At 42.4% G+C, this 19,917-nt stretch overlaps 1 protein-coding gene across 1 annotated transcript; it reads left to right on the top strand.

Annotated features, from left to right (window-relative positions):
* The first annotated feature begins 3,711 nt into the window (after positions 1-3,711).
* LOC142302685 (aldo-keto reductase family 1 member C1-like) lies at positions 3,712-12,777 on the top strand. The gene is made up of 9 exons (XM_075343789.1): positions 3,712-3,832; positions 4,011-4,178; positions 4,290-4,406; positions 4,488-4,565; positions 4,668-4,790; positions 5,091-5,200; positions 11,792-11,957; positions 12,041-12,123; positions 12,299-12,777. Exons 1-9 carry the CDS (start codon positions 3,746-3,748, stop codon positions 12,339-12,341), a joined length of 975 nt encoding a protein of 324 aa, XP_075199904.1. The 5' UTR covers positions 3,712-3,745; the 3' UTR covers positions 12,342-12,777.
* The last annotated feature ends 7,140 nt before the right edge of the window (positions 12,778-19,917 follow it).

Genomic DNA, 19,917 nt, shown 5'->3' with positions numbered 1-19,917 from the left:
ACACTCTCACACTCACTCACCTGTCCCCCAGCGATGCAGTCCCCGCTGCACTGACGTCCTCAGCCATGGCCCCGCTCGGCTCCACCCACTTCGGACTCCGCCCCCCGCTTCCGCCCCCCCGCTCCCGCCCCTCGCACACATTGTCGGCGACCGAACGATCAGCTGATCACCTGGCGGCCGGCTACTGTGAGTGATCAGCTGATCACCCGGCGGCCGGCTACTGTGAGAGATCAACTGATCACACGGCGGCCGACTACTGTGAGTGATCAGCTGATCGTTCACAATAGTCTGCCGACGGTAAAACTGTAAAAAAAAAACAAAAAACCCAAAACGGATTGCGTTGTTTTGCAGCATCCGTTGCATCTGTTGTGCCACTATATGCAACACATCCGTTGCATCCGTCACACAACGCAATGCAACGGATACCGTTCAATGCAAGTGTGAAAGTAACCTTATTCTGACACTGTGCTGTGACCAATGCAGTCTGGGCCTCACAAAACTGTCTCTCTAATTCCTGAACTTTTGTTACCATACGTATCTTTTCCTGATGCTGTTTTCTATATGCAGACAACAGGATCCATCCACGCCTACCAACAGCGCCCAATTCTTTACCTTTTTCCACTTTCACTTTCTGCAAGCATTCAACCACATCTACAGGTTCAGCATTTTTCAAACATTTGTCCCATGGTTCACTGAAACCAACACTGTGCGACCACTTGGTTGCTAAAATATCATAGGGAGTCTGTTCCCAACCTGGAATCTCAATGCATTCACTCACAACCACTTTTTTCTTAAAAAGAGGCATATTTTACGCAATATCACACCAACAAAAATAACTAGATGATGTTCCAAAGCTCCTTGGTGATGTAAGTATTTGACTGTACTTAACCTTTGTATGTTCAATATACAAAAGTGTACGCAATATCATACTTTTACTTTAAGTTTGTATTTCATATTAACCTTTATAATAAAATTACTTAATTACCTTCTTTAAAGCCGTATCTGAAGCTTAGTGCTAAAAATATAGCAAAACAAGTACCGGGCTACGCTGTGATGGGCTTCAGCCAATCCCGGATATGTCGGAGGTCGAAGCCGATGTTTCCTTCTATGCGTCTCCTTACGATGGTTTCATTCTACCCCTGCTCTTGGGCCGTGGAAAGGGGCACGGGTGCTTTCTGCACTCCGGATGAACCCTAAGATTCCTCTTCTTTTCCTAAGAACTCCGGTCGAGCCTCCGGCTCCAGACCACAAGCCCTTAACTTTTCGTGTCTGTGCTTGTTCCTAAGTGCGTCCTCACTCGGACACTGTCCGGTGCTAACTGCCTATTGTGTGTTGGATGGCTCCTAACTTCCCCTTGTAGTTACCCCGCCTCCCGAGTCCCTGAACTAGTGGACATGAGGTCCCATACCTCGTGATGGCCATCCCAGCACTTACCCTAGCCTGGTTCCAGTGACAGAACCCCCGTGTTATGTGTTGGTGAGTGTGGCTGTGGTTGTTACCAGCGACGATCTCCTCTGTATCCAAGATGAATACTGCACCTTAAGTGAGTTGCGGTACCTGTGGCGCCTGAAGCCGCAGGGGTGCCACATTAAAATCCTGCAGGGCACACAAGGACACGCTCACATTTGCACATGTCCAGGCCCGTGTGAAGTTTTCCAATGACCATCTGGATGATCCAAAGGAGCCATAGGAAAAGGTCATGTGGTCAGATGAGACCAAAATAGAACTTTTTGGTATCAACTCCCCTTGCCGTGTTTGGGGGAAAAAAGGATGAGTACAACCCCAAGAACACTATCCCAACCCTAAAGCATGGGAGTGGAACATCATACTTTGGGGGTGCTTTTCTGCAAAGGGGACAAGACACCTGCACCGTATTGAAGGGTAGATGGATGGGGTCATGTATCACAAGATTTTGGCCAAAAGTCTCCTTGTGCTCTGGGTATTTACATTCTAGGCAATATTGTCTCTAGCAGCCATCATACACCGGTGGCACAGTCGGTGGTGGTTTCCCCTTTTACAAAGAGGGATTCTTCCTCCACGAATGATGATCTGATTTGAATGACTCTCGTAATCATGAATGTTGATCCAGTCTGTTCGACACTGGTGATCCCAAATGGTGGTCTGGTCTTGTTGACACTCGGGATGGTGATTATTAGGATGGACATTCGGGATCATGAATATTCGGATGGACACTCGGGATCATGATTATTTGGATCGACACTCGGGATCATGAATATTCGGATGGACACTCGGGATCACGATTATTCGGTTCGATACTCGGGATCATGAATATTCGGATCAACACTCGGGATCATGATTATTCGGTTCGATACTCGGGATCATGAATACTCGGATCAACACTCAGGATCATGATTATTCGGATGGACACTCGGGATCACGAATATTCGGATGGACACTCGGGATCGTGAATATTCGGATCGACACTCAGGATCATGATTATTCGGATTGACACTCAGGATCATGAATATTCGGATGGACACTCGGGATCATGATTATTCGGTTCGATACTCGGGATCATGAATATTCGGATCAACACTCGGGATCATGATTATTCTGATGGACACTCGGGATCATGATTATTCGGATGGACACTCGGGACCATGATTATTAGGATGGACATTCGGGATCATGATTATTCGGATGGACACTCGGAATCATGATTATTCAGATGGACACTCGGGATGATGATTATTCGGATGGACACTCGGGATCATGAACATTCGGATCAACACTCGGGATCATGAATATTCGGATCAACACTCGGGATCATGAATATTCGGATCAACACTCGGGATCATGATTATTCTGATGGACACTCGGGACCATGATTATTCGGATGGACATTCGGGATCATGATTATTCGGATGGACACTCGGAATCATGATTATTCGGATGGACACTCGGGATGATGATTATTCGGATGGACACTCGGGATCATGAACATTCGGATCAACACTCGGGATCATGAATATTCGGATCAACACTCGGGATCATGAATATTCGGATGGACACTCGGGATCATGATTATTCGGATGGACACTCGGAATCATGATTATTCGGATGGACACTCGGGATGATGATTATTCGGATGGACACTCGGGATCATGAACATTCGGATCAACACTCGGGATCATGAATATTCGGATCAACACTCGGGACCATGATTATTCGGATGGACACTCGGGATCATGATTATTCGGATGGACACTCTGGAGCATGATTATTCGGATCAATATTTGGGATGATGATTATTCGGATTAACACTTGGGCCCCTGGATTAATGACTTGGTCGGATCCACACTCGGGATTGTGAATGTGATTCCAGCCTTATCACATTATTGATCCTGAGTAACGATCGAGTCTGATGGACACTCATTATCGTGACTCTTGATCCAGTCTGATCGACATTTTTGATCAAAAGAGAACTTTTTACCTTTGAGGTCAGATTTCCTCAGACTTTATGTTTTCATTTCTAATTGACTTCCCATGAAGCAATCGTGCAGAAACAACCTTCTACGTTTACCTTCACCCTTTCCCTTCATTCACATTTCTCCTATCGGATTTCCCTTATATGTAACCTATCTATAATGACGTTGCACAATCCCTGCTGCACAGGCGGCCGCCTTAACTGACCTATGGGCTGGGCTAAGGTATGGGAAGGACTGGATAAATACAGGCAGCACATTGTCATTGTGCTTGGTGAGACACCAGGACACATCGAACCATGGCTCTGAAGCCGGACTCCTACGTGGTGCTCAATGATGGGTATAAAATGCCAGTGATCGGATTTGGCACCTACGCCCCGGATACGGTGAGTGCACCAGACAGGGGCTGAATCCAAAGCCCGGCGCCATTACTGCTCGTCTTGTGCCACCTCGGTGTTTCCCTTTTTCAGACACCGGCGCCATTTACCCCATAAACTGTGCCCGATTTGCGGTAACTCTGCAATTTAAACTATACTTATCATGGTTGCTCTTTATTCCGCACAGTACACCAAAGAACAGGCTCTTGAGAGCACCAAGGTGGCCATTGAGGCCGGATATCGCCACATCGACGGCGCCTTTTTATACAGGAATGAAGTCCAGGTCGGCCAAGCCATTCGATCAAAGATTGCCGATGGGACGGTGAAGAGGGAAGAGATATTTTACACTGGGAAGGTGACTGCAAAATTTTAAGTTCTGACCAATCAAAATATTATTTTTTTTCTCTCTAACATGGCCACTAGGGGGCGAAGCTGAGCCGTTACTGGTGTTTAATTTATTCTACAGCTTTGGGGCAATAACCAAGCTCCCGAAAGGGTCCGAATTGGGCTGGAGAAATCTCTGAAGGATCTTCAGCTGGATTACTTGGATCTCTTCCTGATCCACTTCCCCGTGGAGTTTAAGGTTTGTGGATATACGAGGCTCCAAATCTGATCTGGATGTGATGAAAAAAAAATTATGTCTGAATTATTTTTTCCCCTCCAGCCCGGAGACGATCTCTTTCCCGTGGATGAAAATGGGAAATTGATTTTTCATAACACAGATATCCGGGAAACATGGAAGGTAAATGATCTCCCGGCAGGACGACTTCTCCTTCACCAATGTGAGGTAAGATGCCCAATTTTTGACAGTGGATCTCTCTGATTATCTCACCCCAATTTCTAGGCTATGGAGGCGTGCAGAGATGCCGGGCTCGTCAGATCCATCGGCGTCTCCAACTTCAACCGAAGGCAACTGGAGCTGATTCTCAACATGCCCGGACTCAAGTACAAACCAGTGTGCAACCAGGTACATATCACACACCGGTGAGGATAAAGCACACATAAACATCATAAATAATTAGAAATATACATTTTTATCTTTAAAAAACAAAAAAAAAAACCCTAAACAGCGCCACTCATTCCCACAGGTCGTGTGAGATATTGCAGTTCAGCCCCATTCACCTGATATAACATGTTTTTCTAATATTATACCATGATTGTAACTTGTCAAGAAGACAACATGTTGTGTAGAGTGAAACGATCTTTACATAATTGCACATTGTACAGAGTGATATATACTGTAATGATCCATTATATCTCTGCACAGGTGGAATGTCACATATTCCTCAACCAGAGCAAATTACTGGAGTTCTGCAAATCTCAGGACATCGTGCTGGTGGGATACAGCGTGCTGGGGTCCAGCAGAGTCAAGGGCGGGTAAGAAAATATAAGAATATAACTACTATAATACTGCCCTTATGTACAAAAATATAACTACTATAATACTGCCCCTATGTACAAGAATAGAACTACTATAATACTGCCCCTATATACAAGAATATAACTACTATAATACTGCCCCCTATGTACAAGAATATAACTACTATAATACTGCTCCTATGTACAAGAATATAACTACTATAATACTGCCCCCTATGTACAAGAATATAACTACTATAATACTGCCCCTATGTACAAGAATATAACTACTATAATACTGCTCCTATGTACAAGAATATAACTACTATAATACTGCTCCTATATACAAGAATATAACTACTATAATACTGCTCATATGTACAAGAATATAACTACTATAATACTGCCCCTATGTACAAGAATATAACTACTATAATACTGCCTCTATGTACAAGAATATAACTACTATAATACTGCTCCTATGTACAAGAATATAACTACTATAATACTGCTCATATGTACAAGAATATAACTACTATAATACTGCCCCTATGTACAAGAATATAACTACTATAATACTGCTCCTATATACAAGAATATAACTACTATAATACTGCTCATATGTACAAGAATATAACTACTATAATACTGCCCCTATGTACAAGAATATAACTACTATAATACTGCACCTATGTACAAGAATATAACTACTATAATACTGCCTCTATGTACAAGAATATAACTACCGTACTATAATACTGCTCCTATGTACAAGAATATAACTACTATAATACTGCCCCTATGTACAAGAATATAACTACTATAATACTGCCCCTATGTACAAGAATATAACTACTATAATACTGCTCCTATGTACAAGAATATAACTACTATAATACTGCCCCTATGTACAAGAATATAACTACTATAATACTGCCCCTATGTACAAGAATATAACTACTATAATACTGCCCCCTATGTACAAGAATATAACTACTATAATACTGCCCCTATGTACAAGAATATAACTACTATAATACTGCCCCCTATGTACAAGAATATAACTACTATAATACTGCTCCTATGTACAAGAATATAACTACTATAATACTGCTCCTATGTACAAGAATATAACTACTATAATACTGCTCCTATGTACAGGAATATAACTACTATAATACTGCTCCTATGTACAAGAATATAACTACTATAATACTGCTCCTATGTACAAGAATATAACTACTATAATACTGCTCCTATGTACAAGAATATAACTACTATAATACTGCTCCTATGTACAAGAATATAACTACTATAATACTGCCCCTATGTACAAGAATATAACTACTATAATACTGCTCCTATGTACAAGAATATAACTACTATAATACTGCCCCCTATGTACAAGAATATAACTACTATAATACTGCTCCTATGTACAAGAATATAACTACTATAATACTGCCCCCTATGTACAAGAATATAACTACTATAATACTGCTCCTATGTACAAGAATATAACTACTATAATACTGCCCTCTATGTACAAGAATATAACTACTATAATACTGCTCCTATGTACAAGAATATAACTACTATAATACTGCCCCTATGTACAAGAATATAACTACTATAATACTGCTCCTATATACAAGAATATAACTACTATAATACTGCTCCTATGTACAGGAATATAACTACTATAATACTGCCCCTATGTACAAGAATATAACTACTATAATACTGCCCCTATGTACAAGAATATAACTACTATAATACTGCTCCTATGTACAAGAATATAACTACTATAATACTGCCCCTATGTACAAGAATATAACTACTACAATACTGCTCCTATGTACAAGAATATAACTACTATAATACTGCCTCCTATATACAAGAATATAACTACTATAATACTGCCCCTATGTACAAGAATATAACTACTATAATACTGCCCCTATGTACAAGAATACAACTACTATAATACTGCCCCTATGTACAAGAATATAACTACTATAATACTGCTCCTATGTACAAGAATATAACTACTATAATACTGCCCTCTATGTACAAGAATATAACTACTATAATACTGCCCCTATGTACAAAAATATAACTACTATAATACTGCCCCTATGTACAAAAATATAACTACTATAATACTGCTCCTATATACAAGAATATAACTACTATAATACTGCCCCCTATGTACAGGAATATAACCACTATAATACTGCACCTATGTACAAGAATATAACTACTATAATACTGCCCCTATGTACAAGAATATAACTACTATAATACTGCCCCTATGTACAAAAATATAACTACTATAATACTGCCCCTATGTACAAAAATATAACTTCTATAATACTGCTCCTATATACAAGAATATAACTACTATAATACTGCCCCTATGTACAAGAATATAACTACTATAATACTGCCCCCTATGTACAAGAATATAACTACTATAATACTGCTCCTATGTACAAGAATATAACTACTATAATACTGCCCTCTATGTACAAGAATATAACTACTATAATACTGCCCCCTATGTACAGGAATATAACCACTATAATACTGCACCTATGTACAAGAATATAACTACTAAAATACTGCCCCTATGTACAAAAATATAACTACTATAATACTGCCCCTATGTACAAAAATATGACTACTATAATACTGCCCCTATGTACAAAAATATAACTACTATAATACTGCTCCTATATACAAGAATATAACTACTATAATACTGCTCCTATGTACAGGAATATAACTACTAAAATACTGCCCCTATGTACAAGAATATAACTACTATAATACTGCCCCTATGTACAAGAATATAACTACTATAATACTGCTCCTATGTACAAGAATATAACTACTATAATACTGCTCCTATGTACAAGAATATAACTGCTATAATACTGCCCCTATGTACAAGAATATAACTACTACAATACTGCCCCTATGTACAAGAATATAACTGCTATAATACTGCCCCTATGTACAAGAATATAACTACTACAATACTGCCCCTATGTACAAGAATATAACTACTACAATACTGCCCCTATGTACAAAAATATAACTACTATAATACTGCTCCTATATACAAGAATATAACTACTATAATACTGCTCCTATGTACAGGAATATAACTACTATAATACTGCCCCTATGTACAAGAATATAACTACTATAATACTGCCCCTATGTACAAGAATATAACTACTATAATACTGCTCCTATGTACAAGAATATAACTACTATAATACTGCTCCTATGTACAAGAATATAACTGCTATAATACTGCCCCTATGTACAAGAATATAACTACTACAATACTGCCCCTATGTACAAGAATATAACTGCTATAATACTGCCCCTATGTACAAGAATATAACTAATACAATACTGCCCCTATCTACAAGAATATAACTACTATAATACTGCCCCTATGTACAAGAATATAACTACTATAATACTGCCCCTATGTACAAGAATATAACTACTATAATACTGCCTCCTATGTACAAGAATATAACTACTATAATACTGCTCCTATGTACAAGAATATAACTACTACAATACTGATCCTATGTACAAGAATATAACTACTATAATACTGCCTCCTATATACAAGAATATAACTACTATAATACTGCCCCTATGTACAAGAATATAACTACTATAATACTGCCCCTATGTACAAGAATATAACTACTATAATACTGCCCCCTATGTACAAGAATATAACTACTATAGTACTGCTCCTATGTACAAGAATATAACTACTATAATACTGCCCTCTATGTACAAGAATATAACTACTATAATACTGCCCCCTATGTACAGGAATATAACCACTATAATACTGCACCTATGTACAAGAATATAACTACTATAATACTGCCCCTATGTACAAGAATATAACTACTATAATACTGCCCCTATGTACAGGAATATAACTACTATAATACTGCTCCTATGTACAAGAATATAACTACTATAATACTGCCCCCTATGTACAAGAATATAACTACTATAATACTGCTCCTATGTACAAGAATATAACTACTATAATACTGCCCTCTATGTACAAGAATATAACTACTATAATACTGACCCCTATGTACAAGAATATAACTACTATAATACTGCTCCTATGTACAAGAATATAACTACTATAATACTGCCCCCTATGTACAGGAATATAACCACTATAATACTGCACCTATGTACAAGAATATAACTACTATAATACTGCCCCTATGTACAAGAATATAACTACTATAATACTGCCCATATGTACAAGAAGATAACTACTATAATACTGCTCCTATGTACAAGAATATAACTACTATAATACTGCCCCCTATGTACAAGAATATAACTACTATAATACTGCCCCCTATGTACAAGAATATAACTACTATAACACTGCCCCTATGTACAAGAATATAACTACTATAATACTGCCCCTATGTACAAGAATATAACTACTATAATACTGCCCCTATGTACAAGAATATAACTACTATAACACTGCCCCTATGTACAAGAATATAACTACTATAATACTGCCCCTATGTACAAGAATATAACTACTATAATACTGCCCCCTATGTGCAAGAATATAACTGCTATAATACTGCTACTATGTACAAGAATATAACTACTATAATACTGCCCCTATTTACAAGAATATAACTACTATAATACTGCCCCCTATGTGCAAGAATATAACTGCTATAATACTGCTACTATGTACAAGTATATAACTACTATAATACTGCCCGCTATGTACAAGAATATAACTATTAGTTTTCTTGCCAATATAATCCTTTCATATCATGTTTCATACAATAATACCAACTATCATGTGATACTACTAGTGATAGTATCGATGCATCCATCATTCCTGTGATGTGTTTGTGTCATTATCCATGAACATTTGGACATGAGGAAGTGATCCACAAAGTGGGTCCCCAAATGTCTGACAACAGATCAGAGAAGCAGCGAGTGAAAACTTCCTGCTCCATTTGTCAGCGTTTCCGGACTGATAAGAACTTCCTGGATCGACCGGTCACTATGGATGTTTGGATTTATTTTATGACCCTGAAAACAAGGAGCAGTCAAGAGTAGAGGCACAGTGGTTCTCCTCGTCCAAAGAAGTTCAGGGTGCAAAAAGTAGCCACTAAGGTGATGTTGTCTGTGTTCTGGGATAAGGATGGTGTGCTGCTAGTGAACTACCTTCAAAAGGGTTCCACTATCAATGCAAGGTATTACAATGAACTTTTGGACCAATTGAAGGCAGCTCTGAAGACCAAAAGGCGCGGCAAGCTGTCTAAAAGAATCTTGTTCCTGCAAGACAATGCCTCCGCTCACACTGCACAAGTGACCACGGCAAAACTGGCAGAGCTGGGCTTCTAGCTGGTGACGACCCACCTTATTCACCAGATTTAGCACCCTCCGACTATCATCAGTTTCCAAATTTGAAGAAACACCTCAAGGGTACCATATTTCACACCATTTCTGATGCCATGGCTGCTACGGATGCCTGGTTTAAGGCACAACCGAAATCCTTCTTTTTGCTAGGCTAAGGCTACTTTCACACATCCGGTTTGAGCCGTGCGGCTCAATCCGGCTGTGAAACCTATGCAACGGATGCGGCAAAAACACTGCATCCTTTGCATACATTTTTACATGCGGCCGGTCCGTTTTTTTCCGGTTGCAGCATGCTACTGAGCATGCGCAGTGGAAGAAACCGCATGCGGCGGCCGGATGCGTTTTTTTTCTGCATCGCGCCGAATCCGGCGTCCATAGGCATGCATTGAAAAATGCGCCGCAGCGGCCGGATGCGGCGCGATGCAGTTTTTTTGCCGGAGCAAAAAACGTTGCAGGCAACTTTCCATCCGGCCGCGCCATCGGCTAAATCTGCCGCATGCGGCAAAAACCGGACCGAACGCACGCCCATGCGGCACAATACGGCACTAATGTAAGTCTATGCAGAAAAAAACGCAACCGGCGGCAAAAAAAAACGGTTGCGGTTTTTCTGCAGAGCGCCGTATTGTGCCGCAGAGCAAAAACCGGATGTGTGAAAGTAGCCTTACAGAACTCGGAATACCGATGTAAGAAGTGTGTTGTCATCAGTGGAATAAACGTAAAGTTTCATCATCCTATCTCGTTTCTTTCTTGGTAAAGCCAAAGACTTATCAGCAGCCCCTCGTAAAAGTGTCTTTCATACAATGAGACATCACCAATGGAAAGTGACGGGCGAATAGTAACTATTTGGGTTCGGATTATTCTTAACAAATCCCAAAGTTCTACTCCGGAATTTCTCACGAATAACGAACCTTTTGCACGTCAGTGGGGAACCGGAGCATTTGTCTTGCGGTGACGAATACTGGAATAGTACTGGGTATTCGGTAAGCATTATCCGAACACAAATAGGTACTAATTGCCCATTTCTACTGGTGTGTAATGGCTATTTTGTTGGTGTATTTCGGAGTACCGTAAGCAAATGACCCTACCGCATGGCCAAAATTTTGGGAAAAGTTTGACATTTAATTCAGTTTCTTTTGATTCTCACAGGGTTGATCAGGATTCCCCCAAAGTACTTGAAGACCCCATCTTAAATACAGTCGCTAAGAAGCTGAGCCGCTCTCCGGCGCAGGTGGCCATGAGATATTTGCTACAGAGGGGAATTGTCGCCTTGGCAAAAAGTTTCACCCCGGAGAGGATCAAGCAGAACTTCCAGGTAAATGAAATCATTCCAATTCCAATAATTTACATAATCTTAAAAAAAAAATGTTCATTGTTTATTACTTTTTTTTTTTACAGGCTTTGGACTTTAAATTAAGTGACGAAGACATGAAATCTTTAGATGAAGTCAATAAAAACTTGCGCTACCTGAGTATCCATCCGTAAGTGTCTTTCCTGACATTCTAATATTAAAAAACATATTTATTTATTATTTTTTTCTTAATATTTTTTTTTTGTAACTTAACAATTTTACAATTATTTGGCAATATTTTTTTTTATTGTCTTAATTATTTATCTATTTTAAAATGTATTTATTTATTTATTTTCCTATTTTAGCTGGAAAGAAAGCCCTAAGTATCCCTATCACGATGAGTATTAAGAGCATTGGTCAATATGTATGGATCCATCCTGTTAAACCATTGCATCTTAGTATCTACGGAGAATATAAAATCTATGATATGGATTCAGACTGTGGTATAACGATTATTATGGCTCAGATTTGAAATTTCAGCATATAGAGACAATTTTAACACGCATTGAAAAACGCTAAGGCTCAATTCATATGATGCAAATCTACAACAATTCTACAAGGAAATCTCTTTGTGCTCTTAGTCAAGAGGACAGAATTCTTCTGTACATTGCAATAAAATAAATTGTATGTGATTACAAACTAATGTAATTCAATTATTTATATTTTCTTAAAATTTTGTTCAACTCAGTATCAATTTTAGTGTTTTCAGTCTCCCACATAGCTATCAAATAGCTGAGAATCTGAAGAGGCATCTGTGATCGTACCCATGGCGGTCCCTTGGCTTTTTAAACATAATAAAATTAATATGGATCTGTGGTTTATTATTTTAGTTTAGAACACTCTTTTAGGCCCCATTTACACGTCCGTGAAAATCACGCACGTGTTAAAGGTGCGTTTTCCCCTCCGTGAGCCGTGTTTATGGCACTCCGTGTGTTCTCCGTGTGTTATCCGTGATAACACATGGAGAACGAGAACTTTCAACTAAAGGCTACTTTACACACTGCGATATCGGTCCTGATATCGCTAGTGTGGGTATCCGCCCCCATCTGTTGCGCGACACGGGCAAATCGCTGCCCGTGCCACACAACATCGCCCACAGCCGTCACACATACTTACCTGTCCGGCGACATCGCTGTGACCGGCGAACCGCCTCCTTTCTAAGGGGGCGGTTCGTGCGGCGTCACAGCGACGTCACTGAAACGTCACTGAACCGCCACCCAATCGCAGCGGAGGGGCGGAGATGAGCGGGACGTAACATCCCGCCCACCTCCTTCCTTCCGCATAGCGGCCGGGAGGCAGGTAAGGAGAGCTTCCTCGCTCCTGCGGCGTCACACGCAGCGATGTGTGCTGCCGCAGGAACGACGAACAACCTCGTTACTGCTGAAGTAACGATAATTGGGAATGGACCCCCGTGTCGCCGATTAGCGATTTTGCACTGTTTTGCAACGATGCAAAATCGCTAATCGATGTCACACGCAACGGCATCGCTAATGCGGCCGGATGTGCGTCACGAATTCCGTGACCCCAACGACTCCGCATTAGCGATGTCGTAGCGTGTAAAGCCCGCTTAAGGGTACTTTGACACTTGCATTTATTTCCTTCCGTTACAATCCGCCCTTTTGGAAAACAGCGGAATCCGTTAACGGATTCCGCTGTTTCCCATAGACTTGTATGGGTGACGGATTGTACCAAAAGGACCTGCGTTGCTTCCGCTGGGCGACGCTCCGTTGCTTCCGCCCAGCGGGAGGAACGCAGCATGTAACATTATTTTGAGTAGCGGAATCCTCTGGATTCCACTGCGCATGCTCTTTTTTTTTTTTTTAATCAAACTTTATTTTGGCTCACGGTGGCCGAACGTTCAGCTGAGCGCCCGGCCGTCGGCAAGCGACAGCGCTCAGCTGAGCGACCGGCCACCGGCATGCCCGGCCGCCGGCAAGTCACAGCGCTCAGCTGAGCGCCCGCCCGCCGGCATGCCCGGGCGCCGGCAAGTCACAGCGCTCAGCTGAGCGCCCGCCCGCCGGCATGCCCGGGCGCCGGCAAGTGACAGAGCTCAGCTGAGCGCCCGCCCGCTGGCATGCCCGGCCGCCGGCAAGTGACAGCGCTCAGCTGAGCGCCCGCCCGCCGGCATGCCCGGGCGCCGGCAAGTGACAGCGCTCAGCTGATCACCCGGCGGCCGGCTGCAGGGAGCGATCAGCTGATCACCCGGCGGCCGGCTGCAGGGAGCGATCAGCTGATCACCCGGCGGCCGGCTACTGGGAGCGATCAGCTGATCACCTGGCTGCAGGGAGCGATCAGCTGATCACCCGGCGGCCGGCTGCAGGGAGTGATCAGTTGATCACCCGGCGGCCGGCTACTGGGAGCCATCAGCTGATCGTTTACAATAGTCTGCCGCTGGTAAAACTGTAAAAAAAAAAAAAAAAAAATCAAAACGAATTGCGTTGTTTTGCAGCATCCGTTGCATCCGTTGTGCCACTATATGCAACACATCCGTTGCATCCGTTACACAACGCAATGCAACGGATACCGTTCAACGCAAGTGTGAAAGTACCCTAACCTGTCGCTGGCGTCGCTGTCCGTGGTGCTGAACTTCAGTCTTCAGCCCTGCAGACTCCCTGCTGCTGCTGCTGCTTCCGGGCCGCAGTGAAGTGAATATGCAATGAGCATAATGAGCAGCAGTCGGCAGCAAGTGACAGCAGCGGCAGAGACAGGAGGGCTGGAGAAGGTGAGTAAAGATTTTTTTTCTCTGACACATGAGTTTTCTCTGGCGCGTGTCACACGGGACCGCATCCACACTACATCCACGTGGTCCGTATGCGGGCCGTGTGACACCCATGCTGCCGGAGAAAAACGGACATGCATCCGTGTGGAGCATACGAGCTCACGTCTGCTCCACACGGAGGCACGGGCCAATGGCTGCACACGTGCGTGCACATAAACCCATTGATTTTAATGGGTTTACGTGTGCCCGTGTCTCCGGTACATGCGGGCACGGACCTAGCACGTGCCGGAGACACGTGCGTGTGAAGGGGACCTTAAGCTGTTTTCCACTGATCTAAGTTTCAGTTTTACTGGTTTGGCTTTTAATATGTTATATTAAAAGAGACCAGGACAACAAACACACTATAGTAAGTGTCATGATGGTATGTCAGATTCTCCAAGGTCAGCTTTGTACCAATGCATACAAAGGCACTTCAGTTCTGATCACTACAGTCTCCCTTTAGGAGTCTCTGTTCTCCTATGTTACTCATATTTGCTATTTTCCACTATTTCCGGCTGAAAAATCTGCGAGCTGATAAATGATAAATTCAAAGCATGTGTTTTTAATTTCTTAGAATTGTTACTATATTTTCAAAATATTGTTTTCAGGTATTTTAATTGAAAAAGTTTCTGGCACCATTCCCAAGCAAGACGAGCGTGGCCCGTGCGTTTAGACCTACAAGCGCCTGACGCACAACAAAAAACACAACACACAAAGGGGGACACCATGGACGCAATAACAACGGAGGGCCCTGGAGTTAGTGAGAGAGGTAGATGGGACACCCTCCTATCCTCACCTGCTGCTGTCCCTGCCTTCCTAGCCAATCCTTATGCAGTCTCCATAACTATCGTCGAGCAGGAACCTGAGACCCTGAGAAGCCCCGTAGATGCCCTGGCTAGTGAGAGGCAGGTGAGGTTCACCTGTAGTAGACCCACCGTTGCACTAATTAGACACAAGGGAAGGAAAGAAAAACCGGGGAGACAGCAACAAAAAGGATAAAGTCTGTCTTCAGGAAAACCCGCAGCAGAACCTTCCACCAAGGAAGCCAGAATACAACTGGATTGTATAATCAGCAAAGGTTGCTGGGAAACCCTACTACTTAAAAACAAAGAGGTGTGGCTGCAGAGCAGCTGCAGCTGACATCCACTGCGGGGAAGCTGTAAGCAGCAGAACTGACATTAACTGTTTAAGCACCAATAGAAACGAAACAATATATAAATGCAGAGTTCCAGATAGGAATGATACATGACCGTGACAGCTTCTTTGTGTATTTTAGTAATTTCTTAAGCAATTCCACATTACTAAGCTGCAAGTATATCCTGTAAAATATAAGCTCCTTCAATTGTGCTGCAATATCATGATGTTGCAGGGTCATTAAGACACAACAGGCACCCAGGTTTCTGACATTTCAGTGCTGGCAGTGTAGGAGGATGCATGGTGATGGCCGACTGGGCTCCGCTCAACTTCACTAGTCTGAACTTGTGCATGTGTTCCGCCCCAGCTGGGGGTTGCGACACTTACTTGAGACGTCTCGGGTACGTCTGCCACCTCACCGCCGATCACCATCAGAGACGTAGCAGGAGCGCACATCACACTGAGATTATCTTTGCAACACAACAAACTCTTTATTTGACTTGCAATCTTCTGGACAGACATGGCCATGCAATATTGTTCTGCTGCCGCTGTTCTGTTGGGTGCTTTTTCTGTTGGTCCTCGCCATGGGTACTAGCCTTCCAGCAGCTGAGTCTAAACTTCTGTTTTTTCCTGTTTCTTGGCTTTGCAGTTTCCCATGTCTTATTACTGCCTTGGGTGGTGTCTAGGTTGCCCAACATGAGGGAAGCCGTAGGCTCAGGACATAATGGAGGAGACCTCCCAATTATCTGATGGCAAGTATGGGGAGTCTCCATTTTCCAGACTTCACCCTTCAGGACGGGGCCTCCTCCTGTTCCTTCTCCTGTTTCTTCAAGGTGCCGCCCATTCGCCCTCAGCATCTCAAGGGGGGCAGACTCTTATTTTCGGGTACACAGGGCGAAGGCGGCCACCTCTATTCAAGGGGTGTTACCTCTATTCAAGGGGTGTTCCTTAAACCTTAGCTTCTGAACATGTAGTGCTGTGCTTCATCCTCTTTTTCTCACCCTCTGATGCACTTGGCAAGGGTGGGTTCTACTGTAGATGGAGTGTGTCTCAATTGCCCAGCTCCCGAGCGTACCAGACAACATTTTGTGCTCTTTTTCTTCATGGACGCCCACGATGGGTGTGGCACGCCCTTCGGGTTTGGACGTGTCTGTCCTCTTTTGCTTCGTTGTTGTGTACCTTGTTTTCTTTGAGCATAGTCCCCACAGTCCATCTTGATAGATTATGCGAGGATTGACCCTACTTGTGAGAGTGAGGCAGGTGATGGCCGACTGGGCTCCACTCCACTAGTCTAAACTTGTGCATGTGTTCCATGCGGTACGTCCACAACCCCACCGCCGGTCACCGTAGCACGGGAATATATCACACAGAGATTCTTTGCAACACAACAACAAACTTTATTTTACTTGCTATTTGCTTTACAGACATGGCCATGCAATTCTGTTCTGCTGCCGCTGTCCTGTTTGGTACTTTCTCGTCTAGCCCTTGCCCTGGGTATTAGCCTTCCAGCAGTCGAGTGTAAACTCCTGCTTTTCCCCGTTTCTTGGCTTTGCAGCTTCCCATGTCCTATTACCACCTTGGGTGGTTTCAAGGTTGCTCAACACGAGAGGAGCCGTAGGCTCAGGACACACCAGAGGACACCTTCCAATTTCCTGATGGACCCCCACACCATAGTAACATAGTTTGTAAGGCGGAAGGAAGACCTTATGTCCATCTAGTTCAGCCTATTTTAGTGCCGCTGTTCTCTAGCGTTGAACCAGGGGAAGGTAAAAACCCACAGCGTAGGAGCCAATTTTCTTCATAGGGAAAAATATTCTTTCCCGACTCCTAAGCTGGGTCAACTATCTACCTGTAATATTATGTTATCCATAACCTTCTATACTGTTGCTTTCCAGAAAAGCATCCATTCCTCTCTAAAGTTCATTCAGTGAGTTAGCCATCACCACTTCCTCAGGAAGAGAGTTCCAGAGCCTCACTGCTCTTACCGTGAAGAACCCTCTACTATGCTGATGTAGAAATTTTCTTTCCTCCAAATGAAGATAATGCCCCCTTGTTCTTGTCACAGTCCATGGTACTAATAGATCATGGAAGAGATCTCTGTATTGCCCTCTGATATACTTGTACATATTTATTAGGTCTCCCCTAAGTCTTCTCTTTTCTAGAGTAAATAGACCTAATTTTGATAACCTTTCTGGGTATTGTAATGCACCCACTCCATTTATTATTTTAGTTGCCCGCCTCTGAACCCTTTCAAGTTCAGTAATGTCTTTCCTGAGCACCGGCGCCCAAAATTGCACACAATACTCCAAGTGTGGTCTGACGAGTGATTTGTACAGAGGGAGAATGATGTTTTCATCTCATGCCCCCAGACCTCTTCTAATGCATCCCATCACCCTATTTGCTTTGGTGGCAGTTGCCTGACACTGGGCACTCCAGTTTAGCTTCTTATTGACTAAGATAATAATAATAATAATAATAATTTATTCATTTATATAGCGCTATTAATTCCACAGCGCTTTACATACATTGGCAACACTGTCCCCATTAGGGCTCACAATCTAGTGTCCCTGTCTTTGGAGTGTGGGAGGAAACCGGAGTACCCGGAGGAAACCCACGCAAACACGGGGAGAACATACAAACTCCTTGCAGATAGTGTCCTTGGTGGGATAAGATGCCCAAGTCTTTCATGTCTGATTTCCCCAGCAGTTTCCCATTTAGTAGGTAATCGTAGCATCTGTTTCTCCCTCCCATGTGCAGAACCTTACACTTATCTGTGTTACACCTCAGCTGCCATTTTTCAGCCCAATTCTCCAATTTACTCAAATCCATCTGCAGTTGCAAACAGTCCTCCCTTGTGTTAACTACCTTACATAGTTTTGTATCAACTGCAAATACTGATATTTTACTCTGTAAGCCATCCACCAGATCATTAATAATTATATTAAATAGTAGAGGGCCCAATACAGACCCCTGTGGCACCCCACTAGTAACCGTGGCCCAATCTGAGTATGCACCATTAATAACCACTCTTTGTTTTCCATCACTAAGCCAGCTACCTACCCATCTACACACATTTTCCCCGAGCCCAAGCTTTCTCATTTTACTTAGCAGTCTTTTATGTGGGACAGTGTCAAATGCTTTACCGAAGTCGAGATAAATGATATCCAATGATTCTCCTCAGTCCATGTGAGAGCTTACATCCTCATAGAAGCTGATCAGGTTAGTTATGGTCATGCTGATATGGAGTTAAACATTTGTTAACATTAAGATATTACATAATAGTATCCCTTACAAACCCTTCAAACATTTTACCCACAACAGATGTTAAGCTTACCGGCCTATAGTTTCCAGGTTCCCTTTTAGATCCCTTTTTGTATATTGGTACCACATTTGCTAGCCGCCAATCCAGTGGAACAGACCCGGTTCCTATAGAGTTTTTAAATATAGGGAATAGAGGCCCGTCTATCACATTACTTAACTCCCTTAATACCCGAGGGTGAATGCCATCAGGGCCTGGTGATTTGCCAATTTTAATGTTACATAGTCGGTTCTGCACTTCTTCCTGGGTTAGGCCAGTCATATTTAATGGGGCGTTTACATTATCCCTCTGCATTTCCCGTGGCATATCCTTTTCCTGTGTGAACACAGTTGAGATAAAAGTGTTTAAAACATTTGCTTTTCCCACATCGCTCTCTATGATTTTACCCTCATTGTTCTTTAAAGGGCCAACACCATCAATTTTAATCTTTTTTCTGTTTATATAATTAAAGAATAGTTTGGGATTTGTTTTGCTTTCCTTAGCAATGAGCCTCTCAGTTTCTACTTTTGCTAAATGTATTTGTTTTTTACACATTTTATTTTTCTCTCTATAACTTTTTAATGCTTCTTCGCTGCCTTCTTGTTTTCGGTTCTTAAATGCCTTGTTCTTATTATGTATTGCCCCTTTTCCATCCTTTTACAGCAGGGCTTGTTATGCAATGTGGCTACCCCATGTCATCCATATAGCTTGCAGCCACATCCTCATATTTACAC

The sequence above is a fragment of the Anomaloglossus baeobatrachus genome, chromosome 4 (genome assembly GCF_048569485.1).
Source record: "Anomaloglossus baeobatrachus isolate aAnoBae1 chromosome 4, aAnoBae1.hap1, whole genome shotgun sequence".
NCBI classification, from domain to species: Eukaryota; Metazoa; Chordata; class Amphibia; order Anura; family Aromobatidae; genus Anomaloglossus; species Anomaloglossus baeobatrachus.
The sequence above is the reverse complement of the archived record's forward strand: the minus strand, read 5'-3'. Positions and strand labels throughout refer to the sequence as shown.

What these genes read in the sequence shown, in the direction of transcription:
- LOC142302685 (XM_075343789.1), top strand. Translation starts at nt 3,746, where the DNA reads ATGGCTCTGAAGCCGGACTCCTACGTGGTGCTCAATGATGGGTATAAA. An exon ending in AGATATTTTACACTGGGAAG is followed by an intron (nt 4,179 to 4,289) that starts GTGACTGCAAAA and finishes TTTATTCTACAG; the next exon opens with CTTTGGGGCAATAACCAAGC. An exon ending in CGCTACCTGAGTATCCATCC is followed by an intron (nt 12,124 to 12,298) that starts GTAAGTGTCTTT and finishes TTCCTATTTTAG; the next exon opens with CTGGAAAGAAAGCCCTAAGT.